We start from the raw sequence: 17,326 nt of genomic DNA, 5'->3' as shown, positions 1-17,326 counted from the left end.
AGTTTGAAAGATTGAATTATCTTTTTTTCTTAGTTGAAAAGTTTCTCCCAACCCACAACAAGGCTGAATGTGCTGGGGTCTGGGAGGGTGGGGGAGAGGGTGTTGACATTTTCCTGCATTTAAGTAGCTAAAGTCCCATTTGACTTTAACAATTCACTCTTTCCACATGCACTTCTCTAATAGCTCACCAGGATAAGGGCTAGATGAAACAGATGGAATTTGATCATTTTTAGGGACAACTAGTAGTCTTTAATCCTGGCTGGAGACAACATATACCCCACGCGCAACAGAAATAAACAGGAGAACCCTTGGGAAGAGCTTGTGGCCACTGCCATACTCGTTCCACACTATAGATGCCACCAGGGGGAGCTCGTGGGTTAAATAAATAGATCTGTGGTGTTTTATTACCAGAAGAGAGAGGAACCCTTTTCTATACCTTTTTATAACAGAAGAGGAGGCTGAGAGTCTGTGAATGTAAGTGCCTTGCCCAGGGTCTTACTATTAAGGAGTATCAAGGTCATTGTCCAATTCTGGTCTCTGAACTCAACATTTTGTGTTCTATGATACCAGACTGATAGCTTAGGTCCCTTTCCCAGATCTGACCCCACAGATTTAAACTGGACCTAACACTTTTCAGGGGAGGAAAGCAGTCTCTGTTCATCATGCAAGAGGTGAATCAGCATTGTTCTGTCTCTCAAATCACAGAAATTCATCTAGGATTGGTCCCTGGAACAGGAGATGAGAATCAGAGCTTAGGAAAGAAGCTCTGATTAGTGAAATAAGTTGGTTTTGAGCTCTTGAATCTATCTGCTTCTTCAGGTATCTTGCAATTCATCTTGATATTAATTAGGAAAATATTTCCTAGATTAGTGAGGCTTTCCAAAGGACAGCCTCACTCTCACATACATCCATTACAGAATTTCAGAGCTGGAAAGTCCTTAAAGGTCATTTCCTTCAGCCTTCAACCTAGCAGATGAAAGTTCCCAATGAGGAATACCTCAGTGCTAGGACATTTACTACGTCCTCAGAAGGCCCATTTTACCTTTTTCAAATATCTCTAAGCATTAGACAATTCTTTCCTTCATCAGGCCTACATTTGCTTCTGAAAACTTAACAGTCACTATTCCTAGGTCTGTTCTCTGGGACCGAGAGGCACAAGTTTCATGTCACTTCCACATAACAGGTCTTCAGAGGTCTGAAGTCTTTTAAGTCCGCTGCCTCTTCTCAGCTCAACTCCCCTCCACCAACAATCAGCAGACTCATTTCCTATGAAAAGTAGAACAGCTAAAATCACCTGTGACAGGTGCTTTTTAAATCGATCATCTCATTGAACTGTAACATCAGCGCTGTGGATTGCTACTTCCTTATTTAGTTAAATTATTTATTTACTCATTTATTCATGAATGTGGGGGATTTTCCTTAGCTACTTCCTTTTTACAGATGGGTAAACAGGCCCAGAGGGGTCAGGTGATTTTCCCAGTTCACACAGCTTCCAAGGAGCAGATAAGGGAGTCAAACACAGGTCTGCCTGCTACTGAAGTTCATGCTCAGAACCATACCTCCCATCATCACCACTCACGTATAAGTACAAATTCATTTGGAGCTGGCCTCTTGGCTCTAAGAGAAGAAGCAGAGCATGGAAAAGAGACGGAATTTCAGGAATCACCAGCAGATGCTCAGATCACAAAGATGTCTGTGACCCCGGGGTATACATGGGACACACACATGCAAACACAACCATGTGCACAGCCCAGTCACACCATTCACTTGCTTTGTGGCTTATCCTGCTCACCTTGACAGAAAAGATATTTGCAGTGTGTCCCGTGTGCATGGAAAGCAGCTTCTTATGGTGCAGCGGGTCCCACACAATCGTGTGCTGGTCATCAGAACCAGAGGCCAGCAAGCTGCAAGTAGAGAGAAGGAACAGTTCTGACCTCTCCTCAAGTTCCTGGGCCCCCCTTCCTCTATCCCATGTTTCCCAGTTGATAAGGACTTAGGCTACACAGAACCTGAAGAACAGGAGATGTCACAGAATATAAGGTTATCTTGTAAACAGTGATTGATTCTCTTCTATTTTGTCCTGAGAATTTCTCATCATTCCTTAAATGCAATAGCTTATCAAAAAAACAGGGTTTGGAAGGTCATTCAACTTTCCATCTATCTGGGATTCATTGTTTAACTGTGTATTGATAATGATGAACTAAACTTAAGCACATAGCAGACAGCAGCAGTCTCCTCTCTTGGGTCCACTCTTTTCCTTAGATCTACAGAGAGGAAGGAAAGTCCCCTTCTCCCAACCTCCCCATACCATTCTCCAGCACCCCCTAGGTGTCAGAGCTCATACTTACTCTCCTTTCTCATTCCACTCCAGACAGTTGACACATCCTGAGTGACCCTGGGGGAGCAAATGGAGAGGGACAAGAAGAGAGCCAATTAGAGGTTCTCCTGCATAACTCGACATCAAGAAGTGGAAGTGAACAGGTAAAATAGCCTTTCTGTCATCAGTGTTTTCCAGGCGTATGTGAGTGACCAGGATTGAATTACACTGCCTGGCATTTTACAATATATAAAGTACCTTTATATTCATGATCCCACTTGATACTGAACCCCTCTGAGCCATAAAGGGCAGATTTCATTGATCCTATTCTGCAGAAAAGTAAACTGAAGTTCAGATAATAGTAGTAGAAGTTATATCCAAACAAATTTCTGCTCCTACCACTAGAGGGGACATGTCAACAGTCCCTTCAAGGTACAACCCCTCAGCCACAGAAAATCTGGCAGAGGAGCAACTGACTGAAAGGCAGCCGATTAGCTAGAAGGCTGATCTTCCTTTCACTTGGCACATATTTAATTCATCGAGCACTTACTGCATGCCAGGTACTGTTCAGATGCTGGGGGCAGAGCAGTATACAAAATAAATCTTGTATTTAGATCTTCCGCAGCTTACTTCCAAGTAGGTGGAGCCTGGTATAGTGAGGTAAATTAAGCTTGGGGATTTGAACTGAGAGACACGGAGAAGTGAGGCAGTTAATGACAGATGCTGAAGTTGGAAGCATGTGCAGAGAGAAGTCATGGCAAAGCTGGAATTAAGAGGAAACAGAATCCATGGAAAGCAGAAGGTATGAAGTGGCAGAAACGAGTCTTACATGGGAGAAGGAGAGAACAAGTCACTTCCATTCCTACACTCTGTTCTTTCTTTCCCTCACCCTCCCTCATTCCTAATGGCACCTTGATTTTCATTTCATTATCTGCCCAGCCCAAATCAGACCATGTGTAAGTTCACTGTCCTTCCCACAGTGATAGGTTCAGGAACTTAGATCTAAGCCAAATTGGACATGGCATGCACTTGGACACAGGGAGTGGCTCAGAAATGAGCCTGTGACCCCAATCGGATGCAACGGGACCAGTTGCTGGGAGTGTGTGGAAAAGGAGTTTTCTCATTTTCAGGAGAGAGTCTATGAAAGAAATGCCTTTCTTTCTCTGGATGCTGGGTGTCCTAATGTGACTCCTGGACTTGTGACCACGAGGGTAGCCAGCCTGAGAGTGAAATAAACAGAGAGAGGAAAGCCCAGCCAAGGGAATCACAGAAAAATGGAGCCAAAGTGACCAGAGTAACCAACCCTGATGCCTACCCTACTCCTGGGCTTCCAGTCAGGAGCCAGTCTGCTCATTATTGTTTAAGGTCACTTGAGTTGGGCTGTTACCTGTGGCCCAGAGCATCCTGATTAACTCATTCTTCAGGTCGCAGTTTATCGGCACTTCCCTCAAGATGCCTTTCCCACCCTGTAAATCTGGGAAGGAGGCACATCCTTCCTGTGGGCTCCTACTGTCACACTGTATTATGGCTCTGTGTTGACACGGTTATTTTGCTTCACCACACTGAGCTGCAGGGAAGTGGTCTCTGTGTACTGTGTTCACTGTATCCCCTAGGCCAGGTACAGTGCCTGGCACATATCTGCTGCATAATGAACAAGTGAGTCCAGGGGGACTAGCGGGAAGAATCAAGAGACATGAACAAATCTAATTCCCTGACTCTCTAGGCAGAAGAGGCCTTTTCCTCTGCCTTCTCCTTCCTTCTTACCCGTTATCCTATAAAGATTCTCATTTGAGTTGATCCTCATTTCTTTCTGGGTTCTGCACTTAAATACATTATTGACACATTCACTCTGTTCAAACTTGCCAGACCACTTACTGACCTGAGGCCTCTCACTTTCCCACAGCACTTGGTGGAAACCCCACACATGACTCTGGTCACTCTTTCTGGATCAGAATCATTTCTGTCCTCACCCCTCTCATTTTCCTACCAGGCTTTAAATTACTTGTGCCCAGGGCTCATGTCTTCAGTTTGCAACTTCCCGGAGTACCGAGGGCCTCGAATGAGCGCCACTTACTGAGGGTTTACAAAGAGCGAGGCACAGTACCTTGCACTTGTGGTAGGCAGAACAACAGCCCCCTTACAAACGTCCATGTCCTGATCCTCTGGAACCCATGAATATGTTATGGTAGGTGGCAAAAGGGGCTTTGCAGATGGGATTAAGGTTAAAATCCTTGAGGTGGGGAGATTAGCCTAGATTATCCAGGTGAGCCCAATATAATCACACGAGTCCTTAAAATCAGTGAACCTTGGGACTTCCCTGGCAGCCCAGTAGTTAAGCCTTCGCCTTCCAATGCAGGGGGTGCAGGTTCAATCCTTGGTCAGGGAGCTAAGATCCCACATACCTCGGGGCCAAAAAACCAAAACATAAAACAGAAGCAATATTGTAACAAATTCAATAAAGACTTTAAAAATAGTCCACATCAAAAAAAAAAAAAAAATCAGTGAACCTTTCCTGGCTGCAGAGAGTAGAGAGATGTAGGTGTGAAAGGGACTTGACCTGCTATTGCCAGTTCTGAAGATGGAAGAAGGGGGTCACGAGTGAAGAAATACAGCAATCTCTAGAAAGCGGGAATTGCAAGAAAATGGATTCTACTCTACAGCCTCCAGAAGGAGCATAGCCCTGTCAAGACTTTAGCCTGGTGAGACCCATGTCAGACTTCTGATCTACAGAACTGTAAGATAATAAATTTGTGTTGTTTTAAGCCACTAAGTTTGCGGTAATTTGTTGTGGCAGCAATAGGAAACTAATACAGCATTCTACATCCATTATCTTGTTTAAGAAACAGGTATCGATTCACAGAAAGATAGACAAGATGAAAAGGCAGAGGGCTATGTACCAGATGAAGGAACAAGATAAAACCCCAGAAAAACAACTAAATGAAGTGAAGATAGGCAACCTTCCAGAAAAAGAATTCAGAATAATGATAGTGAAGATGATCCAGGACCTCGGAATAAGAATGGAGGCAAAGATCGAGAAGATGCAAGAAATGATTAACAAAGACCTAGAAGAATTAAAGAACAAACAAACAGAGATGACCAATACAATAACTGAAATGAAAACTACACTAGAAGGAATCAATAGCAGAATAACCGAGGCAGAAGAACGGATAAGTGACCTGGAAGACAGAATGGTGGAATTCACTGCTGCGGAACAGACTAAAGAAAAAAGAATGAAAAGAAATGAAGACAGCCTAAGAGACCTCTGGGACAACACTAAATGCAACAACATTCGCATTATAGGGGTCCCAGAAGGAGAAGAGAGAGAGAAAGGACCCGAGAAAATACTGGAAGAGATTATAGTCGAAAACTTCCCTAACATGGGAAAGGAAATAGCCACCCAAGTCCAGGAAGCGCAGAGAGTCCCAGGCAGGATAAACCCAAGGAGAAACACGCCGAGACACATAGTAATCAAATTGGCAAAAATTAAAGACAAAGAAAAATTATTGAAAGCAGCAAGGGAAAAACGACTCCCATAAGGAGTTCCCAAGGGAACTCCCATAAGGTTAACAGCTGATTTCTCAACAGAAACTCTACAAGCCAGAAGGGAGTGGCATGATATACTTCAAGTGACGAAAGGGAAGAACCTACAACCAAGATTACTCTACCCAGCAAGGATCTCATTCAGATTCAATGGAGAAATAAAAAGCTTTACAGACAAGCAAAAGTTAAGAGAATTCAGCACCACCAAACCAGCTCTACAACAAATGCTAAAGGAACTTCTCTAAGTGGGAAACACGAGAGAAGAAAAGGACCTACAAAAACAAACCCAAAACAATTAAGAAAATGATAATAGGAACATACATATTGATAATTACCTTAAATGTGAATGGATTAAATGCTCAAACCAAAAGACACAGGCTTGCTGAATGGATACAAAAATAAGACCCACATATGTGCTGTCTATAAGAGACCCACTTCAGACCTAGGGACACATACAGACTGAAACTGAGGGGACGGAAAAAGATAGTCCATGCAAATGGAAATCAAAAGAAAGCTGCAGTAGCAATACTCGTATCAGATAAAATAGACTTTAAAATAAAGAATGTTACAAGAGACAAGGAAGGACACTACATAATGATCAAGGGAGCAATCCAAGAAGAAGATATAACAATTATAAATATATATGCACCCAACATAGGAGCACCTCAATACATAAGGCAACTGCTAACAGCTATAAAAGAGGAAATCGACAGTAACACAATAATAGTGGGGGACTTTAACACCTCACTTACACCAATGGACAGACCATCCAAACAGAAAATTAATATGGAAACACAAGCTTTAAATGACACAATAGACCAGGCAGATTTATTTGATATTTATAGGACATTCCATCCAAAAACAGCAGATTACACTTTCTTCTCAAGTGCGCATGGAACATTCTCCAGGATAGATCACATCTTGAGTCACAAATCAAGCCTCAGTAAATTTAAGAAAATTGAAATCATATCAAGCATCTTTTCTGACCACAATGCTATGAGATTAGAAATCAATTACAGGGGAAAAAAAAGTAAAAAACACAAACACATGGAGGCTAAACAATATATTACTAAATAACCAAGAGATCACTGAAGAAATCAAAGAGGAAATCAGAAAATACCTGGAGACAAATGACAATGAAAACATGACAATCCAAAACCTATGGGATGTGGCAAAAACAGTTCTAAGAGGGAAGTTTATAGCTATACAAGCCTACCTCAAGAAACAAGAAAAATCTCAAATAAACAATGTAACCTTACACCTAAAGGAACTAGAGAAAGAAGAACAAACAAAACCCAAAGTTAGCAGAAGGAAAGAAATCATAAAGATCGGAGTGGAAATAAATGAAATAGAAACAAAGAAAACAATAGCAAAGATCAACAAAACTAAAAGCTGGTTCTTTGAGAAGATAAACAAAATTGATAAACCATTAGCCAGACTCATCAAGAAAAAGAGGGAGAGGACTCAAATCAATAAAATTAGAAATGAAAAAGGAGAAGTTACAACAGACACCACAGAAATACAAAGCATCCTAAGAGACTACTACAAGCAACTCTATGCCAATAAAATGGACAACCTGGAAGAAATGGACAAATACTTAGAAAGGTATAACCTTCCAAGACTGAACCAGGAAGAAACAGCAAATATGAACAGACCAATCACAAGTAATGAAATTGAAACTGTGATTAAAAATCTTCCAACAAACAAAAGTCCAGGACCAGATGGCTTCACAGATGAATTGTATCAAACATTTAGAGAAGAGCTAACACCCATCCTTCTCAAGCTCTTCCAAAAAATTGCAGAGGAAGGAACACTCCCAAACTCATTCTATGAGGCCACCATCACCCTGATACCAAAACCAGACAAAGATACTACAAAAAAAGAAAATTACAGACCAATATCACTGATGAATATAGATGCAAAAATCCTCAACAAAATACTAGCAAACAGAATCCAACAATATGTTAAAAGGATCATACACCATGATCAGGTGGGATTTATCCCAGGGATGCAAGGATTCTTCAATATATGCAAATCAATCAATGTGATACACCATATTAACAAATTGAAGAATAAAAACCATATGATCATCTCAATAGATGCAGAAAAAGCTTTTGACAAAATTCAACACCCATATATAATAAAAACTCTCCAGAAAGTGGGCATAGAGGGAATCTATCTCAACATAATAAAGGCCATATATGACAAACCCACAGCAAACATCATTCTCAATGGTGAAAAACTGAAAGCATTTCCTCTAAGATCAGGAACAAGACAAGGATGTCCACTCTCAGCACTATTATTCAACATAGTTTTGGAAGTCCTAGCCATGGCAATCAGAGAAGAAAAAGAAATAAAAGGAATACAAATTGGAAAAGAAGAAGTAAAACTGTCACTGTTTGCAGATGACATGATACTATACATAGAGAATCCTAAAGATGTCACCAGAAAACTACTAGAGCTAATCAATGAATTTGGTAAAGTAGCAGGATACAAAATTAATGCACAGAAATCTCTTGCATTCCTATACACTAATGATGAAAAATCTGAAAGAGAAATTAAGGAAACACTCCCATTTACCATTGCAACAAAAAGAATAAAATACCTAGGAATAAACCTGCCTAGGGAGACAAAAGACCTGTATGCAGAAAACTATAAGACACTGATGAAAGAAATTAAAGATGATACCAACAGATGGAGAGATATACCATGTTCTTGGATTGGAAGAATCAATATTGTGAAAATGACTACACTACCCAAAGCAATCTACAGATTCAATGCAATCCCTATCAAGTTACCAATGGCATTTTTTACGGAACTAGAACAAATCATCTTAAAATTTGTATGGAGACACAAAAGACCCCGAATAGCCAAAGCAGTCTTGAGGGAAAGAAACGGAGCTGGAGGAATCAGACTCCCTGACTTCAGACTATACTACAAAGCTACAGTAATCAAGACAATATGGTACTGGCACAAAAACAGAAGCATAGATCAATGGAACAAGATAGAAAGCCCAGAGATAAACCCATGCACCTATGGTCAACTAATCTATGACAAAGGAGGCAAAGATATACAATGGAGAAAAGACAGTCTCTTCAATAAGTGGTGCTGGGAAAACTGGACAGCTACATGTAAAAGAATGAAATTAGAACACTCCCTAACACCATACACAAAAATAAACTCAAAATGGATTAGAGACCTAAATGTAAGACCGGACACTATAAGACTCTTAGAGGAAAACTTAGGAAGAACACTCTTTGACATAAATCACAGCAAGATCTTTTTTGATCCACCTCCTAGAGTAATGGAAATAAAAACAAAAATAAACAAATGGGACCTAATGAAACTTAAAAGCTTTTGCACAGCAAAGGAAAACATAAACAAGACAAAAAGAGAACCCTCAAAATGGGAGAAAATATTTGCAAACGAATCAACGGACAAAGGATTAATCTCCAAAATATATAAACAGCTCATGCAGCTCAATATTAAAACCTAAATAGACATTTCTCCAAAGAAGACATACAGATGGCCAAGAAGCACATGAAAAGCGGCTCAACATCACTAATTATTAGAGAAATGCAAATCGAAACTACAATGAGGTATCATCTCACACCAGTTAGGATGGGCATCATCAGAAAATGTACAAACAACAAATGCTGGAGAGGGTGTGGAGAAAAGGGAATCCTCTTGCACTGTTGGTGGGAATGTAAATTAATACAGCCACTATGGAGAACAGTATGGAAGTTCCTTAAAAAACTAAAAATAGAATTACCTATGACCCAGCAATCCCACTACTGGGCATATACCCAGAGAAAACCATAATTCAAAAAGACACACGCACCTCAATGTTCATTGCAGCACTGTTTACAATAGCCAGGTCATGGAAGCAACCTAATGCCCATCGACAGAAGAATGGATAAAGAAGATGTGGTACATATATACAATGGAATATTACCCGGCCATAAAAAGGAATGAAATTGGGTCATTTGTAGAGACATGGATGGATCTAGAGACTGTCATACAGAGTGAAGTAAGTCAGAAAGGGAAAAACACATATCACATATTAACGCATATATGTGAAACCTAGAAAAATGGTACAGATGAATCGGTGTGCAGGTCAAAAATTGAGACACAGATGTAGAGAACAAACACATGGACACCAAGTGGGGAAAGTGGCAGGGGGTGGGGGTGGGGGTGTGCTGAATTGGGCGATTGGGATTGACGTGTATACACTGATGTGTATAAAATGGATGACTAATAAGGACCTGCTGTATAAAAAAATTAAATTAAAAAATTAAAAAAATTAACTAACTTCTAACTTGAATGATCATCTATATTCTAGAAATACAATGTGAATGTCTCAAAAAAAAAGAAACAGGTATCATTACTCATTTCATGGATAAGAAAAACAACGCTCAGAGAGGTTAGGTAATCTGCTGCGATACTGTGATTTATATATACTTATTTATACTTAAAAAAGATATATTTAATCTTCATCCTTACTTCTGGCACAGAGTTCCTAAAACCCTTGGAATTTCCTAAGTAATAAGAGTGATAAAGGTTTCGTGATATTCATAACAAACCTCTTTCAACTAACACCTGAGGTTTATGTTAATGAAGTGATTTTTGGAAAGCACCTAAGGATGGAGAACCAAACATATGATTGGAGGGCGGGAACTTTCAGTCCCACCTCCCTGACTTCCAGGGAGGGGTGAGGGGCTGGAGGTTGAACTGATCACCAATGGTCAATGATTTAATCAACCATGCCAATGTGAAGAAAAACCTAAAAGGACAGGGTTCAGAGAGCTTCTGTGTTGGTACACATGTGGAGATTTGGGGAGAGCGGCATGCTCGGAGAGGGCATAGAAGCTATGCACCCCTTCCCATATACCTTGCCCTATGCAGTTCTTTTATCTGGCTGTTCCTCAATTATATCCTTTTATAATAAATCGGTAATCTAGTAAGTAAAATGTTTCTCTGAGTTCTGTGAGTCACTTTAGCAAATTAATTGAACCAAAGGAGAAGGTGTTTGGAACCTCTAATCTATAGCCAGTTGGTCCAAAGCACAGGTGACAACCTGGATTTGCCACTGGCATCTGAAGTAGGTGTTGGGGGTAGGGAACAGCAGGGCAGTCTTGTAGGACTGAGCCCTTAACCTGTGGGATCTGATGCTATCTCCAGGTAGATTCTGTCAGAATTTAGTTACATTGTAGGGAACCCAGCTGGTAACAGAGAGTTGCTTGGTGGTGTAAACAAACAAACAAACAAACACCCCCCCACACACACATGTTAGACATGGCTAGTGTGGCACAGCTAGCAGTGGTATCAGGAAGCATTTTAACTCAAGAGCTCAGGCTCTTAAGTACTGTCTGAAAAATGTATTAATGCTTCCAGAATTACTGTATTTGTCCTCAAATCAGTAGCCCATCCAAAGTACAGAAGACAGGCCACAGTAGACAAATATGATACTTATGATTCATTTTTACATAGTAAAAAATAGCTCAGAGGCAGGTAAGTTGGAGAAAGTGTAGAGAGAAAGCCCAAACCAGATTCTACATAAATACAAAGTAACTATTGAATAAAACATTAATAAAGGGCTCCATAAGTTAGAATGTATGTTTGGGAAGCTAATTTACAAGGCACAGACTGTTTAAGAGGATTTGTTTTGGCCTTGATAAATAAGGCTGGCTTAGATTAGGTACACGATCTATAATTACGTTGACAAATACAATGGAAGAAAATATGCCTACGACATATCAGAATTAAACACTGGGTATAAAGGGGAGAAAACCTCAAACTTTAAAGGAACAGAGAGGAGGGACTGTTTACAGATGGCTCCTAAAGAGGAATAGACCTCTGTGTGCCTCCCTGGAACCCAGGAAATGTTTCTACTTAGGGTGAGCCTTCCACACCAGGGATCTGGAGAAAACAGAAAGTGCACAGAGAAAGTACCTGGAATAAAAGCTACAAATCTCACTTAAGTTACAAATTACAACCTCTTACCTCCTGCTTAACTTTATTAAATATTGATTATAATTACTATTTATTATAAGTTCCTATAAATTTCTAGGTAGCATGGTATACAGGAGGAAAAGGAGGCAGGGAGAAGCGTTTTACCACTGACACTGCTTAGAATTGTAGGTGCATAATGATGATAAAAAGCAAATGGACTTTTAGGTGGTTTTCTTACTGCTCTTAAATTCCTTACAGACCATGCACCCCCTTACAAGTCTGCACTACTGCCCCCACTTTGGCATGCCGCTGCTAGGTAGAATACTAGCTATTAATATACCTGATCTCATTATCACTCCCTTTTTACAGGTGAGACCAAGTCTCAGAGATATTAAATAACTTAGCCAGGGTCACACAAATTGTAAACACCAGAGCCCGGATAGGAACCCAGGTCCATATGACTCCAAAGTATTTCTCTGGCTGTGCTGGATTACCTCAAATGTCACCCTTATTTCCACCTGTATTAAAAAGAGATCTCACTGCTGCCATCACCTTAGAGAACTGTTTGTCAGTCTGATACAAAGTTAAGCTTATGGGCTTCCCTGGTGGTGCAGTGGTTGAGAATCCACCTGCCAATGCAGGGGACATGGGTTTGATCCCTGGTCCTGGAAGATCCCACATGCCACGGAGCAACTAAGCCCGTGCGCCACAACTACTGAGCCTGCGCTCTAGAGCCAGCGAGCCACAACTACTGAGCCTGCAAGCCACAACTACTGAGCCCGCATGACACAACTACTGAAGCCCACACGCCTAGAGCCCACGCTCTGCAACAAGAGAAGCCACCACAATGAGAAGCCTGCTCACCACAACAAAGACCCAACGCAGCTTAAAATAAAAAAAAAAATAAATAAATACATAAATAAATACATAAATAAATACAGTTAAGCTTATATCTACCCTATGACCCAGCAATTCCATTCCTTAGGTATTTACTTAAGGGAAATGAAAACATTTGTCCACCTAAAGACTGGTATAAGAATATCCATAGATGCTTTAATTTTTAAAGCCCCACACTGGAAATAACCCAAATGATCATCAACAGGAGAATGAATACACAAAAGTAGTGTATTCATACAGTGTAATCCTACTCAGAAATAAAAAGGAACTACCCATAGATACATGCAACCACATGGATGAAACTCAAAAAATGTTATGATAAGCAAAAGAAGCCAAACACAAAAATATGTATACTATATAATTCCATTTACAGAAAGTATATGAACAGGCAAAACTAATCTATGGAGACAGAAGCCAAAAAGTTGTTGCTCTGAGGTAGGAGTGTTGACTGGAAAGGGCACCATGGGAACTTCCAGGGTGATGGAAGTATTCTCTATCTTGTCGTGGGTGGTAGTTACTCAAGTGCCAAAACTCATCTAACTCAACACTTGAGACCTATGCACTTTATTTTCATGTAAATCATACCTCAATAAAGAGAGGAAAGAAAAAAGGTAGTAATAATAATAGTGATAGTGGTAGCTGATATATAATAAGTGCTATCTCACCATCTACCAGGAACAATATTGTGCCCTTCATTTATGCTTTGAGTTAAACTTTACAACTACCTTGTGATGGAAACACCACCACTATTCTCATTTTTCAGATGAGGAAAAGGTTAATACCCCATACTGTATAAACAGTATAGTAAGAATGTGAATTCATGTCTGACAGATTCCAGAGCTTGGCTCTTAACCATGGTGCCATATTGCCTTTTTAATTAATTAATTAATTAATTAATTAATTTTTAAATATTATTTTACAATCTACTTTTTAAAAAATTTTTATTTATTTATTTTTATTTTTGGCTGCTTTGTTGGGTCTTCGTTACTGCGCGTGGGCTTTCTCTAGTTGTGGCAAGCGGGGGCTATTCTTCGTTGCGGCGCGTGGGCTTCTCATTGTGGTAGCTTCTTTTGTTGCGGAGCATGGGCTCTAGGAGTGCAGGCTTCAGTAGTTGTGGCACGTGGGCTCTAGAGCGCAGGCTAAGTAGTTGTGGCGCACGTGGGATCTTCCCGGACCAGGGCTCGAACCCGTGTTCTCTGCATTGGCAGGCGGATCCTTAACCACTGCGCCACCAGGGAAGCCCCATTTTGCCTTTTTAAATTTTGGGGTATTTCCCTCAAAACTTAAACGCCTGCTATGTGCCTGCCAGTACTGTACTGGATCAGAGAGACACAACTGAGCCAGACAGACACGTCTCCTGTCCTCTGGAGGAGCTGATGAGGTTTTGTTTTCTCCTCCTCTTCTCCAAACTTATAACATTAGCCTTTCCCCATGTTATTATGATCTCATAAGCATCACTTCAAATGGTTATAGAATATTCCTCCAAAGGTTAAACCATATTCATCTCTACCTTAGTGTTGTACACTTACATCAGTTCCAATTTTGGTGAGTTGATGTATTTTATTTTATTATTTATTTATTTATTTTTTGGCTGTGCCATGCGGTATGTGGGATCTTAGTTTCTTGACCAGAGATCAAACCCGTGCCCCTTGCATTGGAAGCACAGATTCTTAACCACTGGACCGCCAGGGAAGTCCCAAGTTGATGTATTTTAAAAGTCCAGTGGGAAAAGAACATTTACAGGTGACTGGGCAACCCAGACTAGGCACAAAGTCATGATTTTTTGCATTTGACTGGAAATATATACAATCTGTGTTGTAATGTTAGGTATAGCCAATGCTACTCAGGAGCTCTGCTGAGCAGTCACGGTGTGGAGAAGTATGTTAAAATAAGAAACATTATTAATTAATACAATTTAGGAGACAACAATCTATCAAAATGTAGGACCTACAGGGAAAAAAATAATAAAAGTCATTCTTGATAAGGGAAAAAGTTGGGACACATTGCATTAAGGGAATAAGAAAAGAGAAGCAAAGAGCTAGGAAGTCTGCCAACCAATGTGTATCCTGGCATAACCCAAAGGACTGGATATCCTTTTGTCCAGATTTATTCTTTTACAAGAGGAAGCTGGGTCACACATATGAGGAATATGAGGCAGAATTGTCACAGCAATTCTTTTACAAGAGGAAGCTGGGTCACACATATGAGGAATATGAGGCAGAATTGTCACAGCAATTCTTTTACAAGAGGAAGCTGGGTCACACATATGAGGCAGAATTGTAAAGTGAAAGAACGGTCTGGGTTCAGCTCTAACTTGGCCTCTTTCTAGGTGTATGGGCAGTCACTTAAGATTCCCAGAGCCTCAGATATTTCACTGGGAAATGGAGGTGATAATAATGTCATCCTGACAAGATCACTGTGGAGATCAAATGATGTAATATATGCAAGGTGCCTAGCACACTTTGGTAAATGCTGGCTCCCATTCGTGGAACTCATCTTCAGGTATCTTCTCTTGCCAACCTCTGTGTGTTCTTCCAGATCCTACTCTCAAAGACCCCTCCACATGGCCAGAATACTCACAAAGGGTATACATCTTGAACAACTGGACTCTTTCCTATTTACTAACTTTTTCTAAAGGGTTATTTCTGCAGCTATTAAATTGCTACCCTAAGCTCTGACCAAACAGACAACTCATTTATTCCACACCCATTACGTATAAGGCACTGGGAGAAAAGGGAATAGACAGTAGAATAAACAAAGACAGGTCCATGTCTATGGCGACATGAGACTAAGGTCTACCATAACAGAAGAAGGAGAGAGGTACCAAAAAAACCCACAAGACAGGAGCATCAGGTTTTAAGAGCAAGCTTAAACGATCTTTGAGGACATAGTCTAGCTTGGAGACAACTGTGGCCCAGTTTGCATGGATACATGTAAGGGCCCTCTCTTAACTGCAACCCAAATCACATACATGTTTAACATACCCACTGACTTCAGACCTAAACGTTTGTATAATGAAGTTCCACTGAAAAGATCAATGCCAAAGAGCATGAGAGTTAGAGATGTTCAGTGGACCCTCCACAGGAAATGCCAACTTGGAAAGAGAGGAAACAGATGGTCATGTGCTTCTCTATAACTCCTTGACAGTGTGAATATGAGTCTGAGCAAAGAAGATTTAGATGAAAATCCAGCAAACATTAATTAAGCATCTACTAAATGCCAGGGTAAGTGCTAAGCTGTTGCGTATATCGATTCATTTAAACTTCACAGTACACGTGTTTATTAGCATGTATTGAGATTACATAGTTGTAATATGACAGAATGGAGTGAGTCCTGAATGCAAATAAAACTCTTGAGAATTCTTCACTTGCTCTCCATTCACTTAATGATTTGATAGTTATCTTAAAGGCAGAATGATCTGAATACCCAGACATCTCCATAAAATCCTTTTGTTGCTTCTTTAACTTAGTTCAATGGTTTCTCAAATTTCAGTGTGCCTTAGAATTACTAAATGGAGCAGTAAGAGTAACAAGAATAACTAAAACTTAGCTTAACTATGTGTCAGGCCCTGTCCTAATTGCTTCACGTAATTACCCTTCAAAATCCATTAAACTGTCCATAAAGGACAGTTAATGTGTTTTCATGTTCACAAGCTGTTTCCTTGAGCAAGTTCTTTAACCTCTCTGTGCTTCAGGTTTTATATCTCTAAAAAAGGAGATAATACACATAACCTCATAGGGTTGTTGTGGGAACCAATTCAACAGTCGTAAAGCACTGTGATAGCTGAGTAGCAAAACTGGAAATCAAATCCAAGTATGTTCTTTCCCTTGCACCATGATAAGTCAAGACTTATAGTATAGCCTGATGTGAACTATGATTACTGGGGAAGGAAAAATCCTCCTAGAAGTCATGAAAAGGAACGATTTAAAATATATTTCAACTTCTATATGTTCTAGCTAAAAATCTAAGTATAAATATAGTGGGGCAGGTCAACAACCATAACTCATGTCAGAAAGTTTTTCCTTATGCTGACCTATATCTGCAGTCTATCCCTGCAAAGTCTCTTTATTCATTCAATCTTTTTATTTGATTGATTGATTTTATTTTTATTTTTTTATATGCTAGGCACTGTTATACATGCAAAGGCTACAGTGCTAAATAAGATAGAGAACTCTAGTGGTGGGGGAGAGAAAAAAAATAAGCACAGGAATCAATAAAATGAGTTCAGATAGTGATAAACGCTATGTAGAAAATAAAACATGGTAAAAGGTTATACTTTAGATACAGTGGTCAGGGAAAGCCTCTCTGATATAGCTATGTTTGAGGAGAAATTTGAATGCTGAGAAGGAGAAGCATGCCAGGCACAGGAAAGAAAAAGTACAAAGGTAGGAACGGGCTTGGTATGCTGTAGATACAGAATGAAGGCCAGTGTGGCTAGAACATAGTGATAAAAGGGACAGAGTAAGGCAAGATAAGCTCAGGGAGGTAAGTAGAGGCAATATTCTAAGGGTGTCATATAGGCCATAGCAAGAAGCTTCATGAGGCCAGGAACTATGTTGTCTTATTTTCTGCTATATTCATCTCCCAGAGTCTAGAACATTTCTGGCATATCGTAGGCAC

The 17,326-nt window shown here is 40.2% G+C and overlaps 1 protein-coding gene across 6 annotated transcripts in view; it reads right to left on the bottom strand.

The window, feature by feature from the left end:
- WDTC1 (WD and tetratricopeptide repeats 1) overlaps nt 1–17,326 on the bottom strand; it is a 75,612-nt gene that overhangs the window by 22,877 nt on the left and 35,409 nt on the right. For all 6 annotated transcript variants that reach the window (XM_068539245.1, XM_068539244.1, XM_068539249.1 and 3 more), the window contains 2 exons: nt 2,349–2,395; nt 1,793–1,904 (listed from right to left, as the gene is read on the bottom strand). In XM_068539245.1, coding sequence (XP_068395346.1) covers nt 1,793–1,904; nt 2,349–2,395 — 159 coding nt within the window. The remainder of the gene's footprint in view (nt 1–1,792; nt 1,905–2,348; nt 2,396–17,326) is intronic.

This window comes from Eschrichtius robustus, chromosome 3 (assembly GCF_028021215.1).
Source record: "Eschrichtius robustus isolate mEscRob2 chromosome 3, mEscRob2.pri, whole genome shotgun sequence".
Classification (NCBI taxonomy): Eukaryota; Metazoa; Chordata; class Mammalia; order Artiodactyla; family Eschrichtiidae; genus Eschrichtius; species Eschrichtius robustus.
Note: the sequence above shows the minus strand (reverse complement) of the source record. Positions and strands in the feature narration are given on the sequence as shown.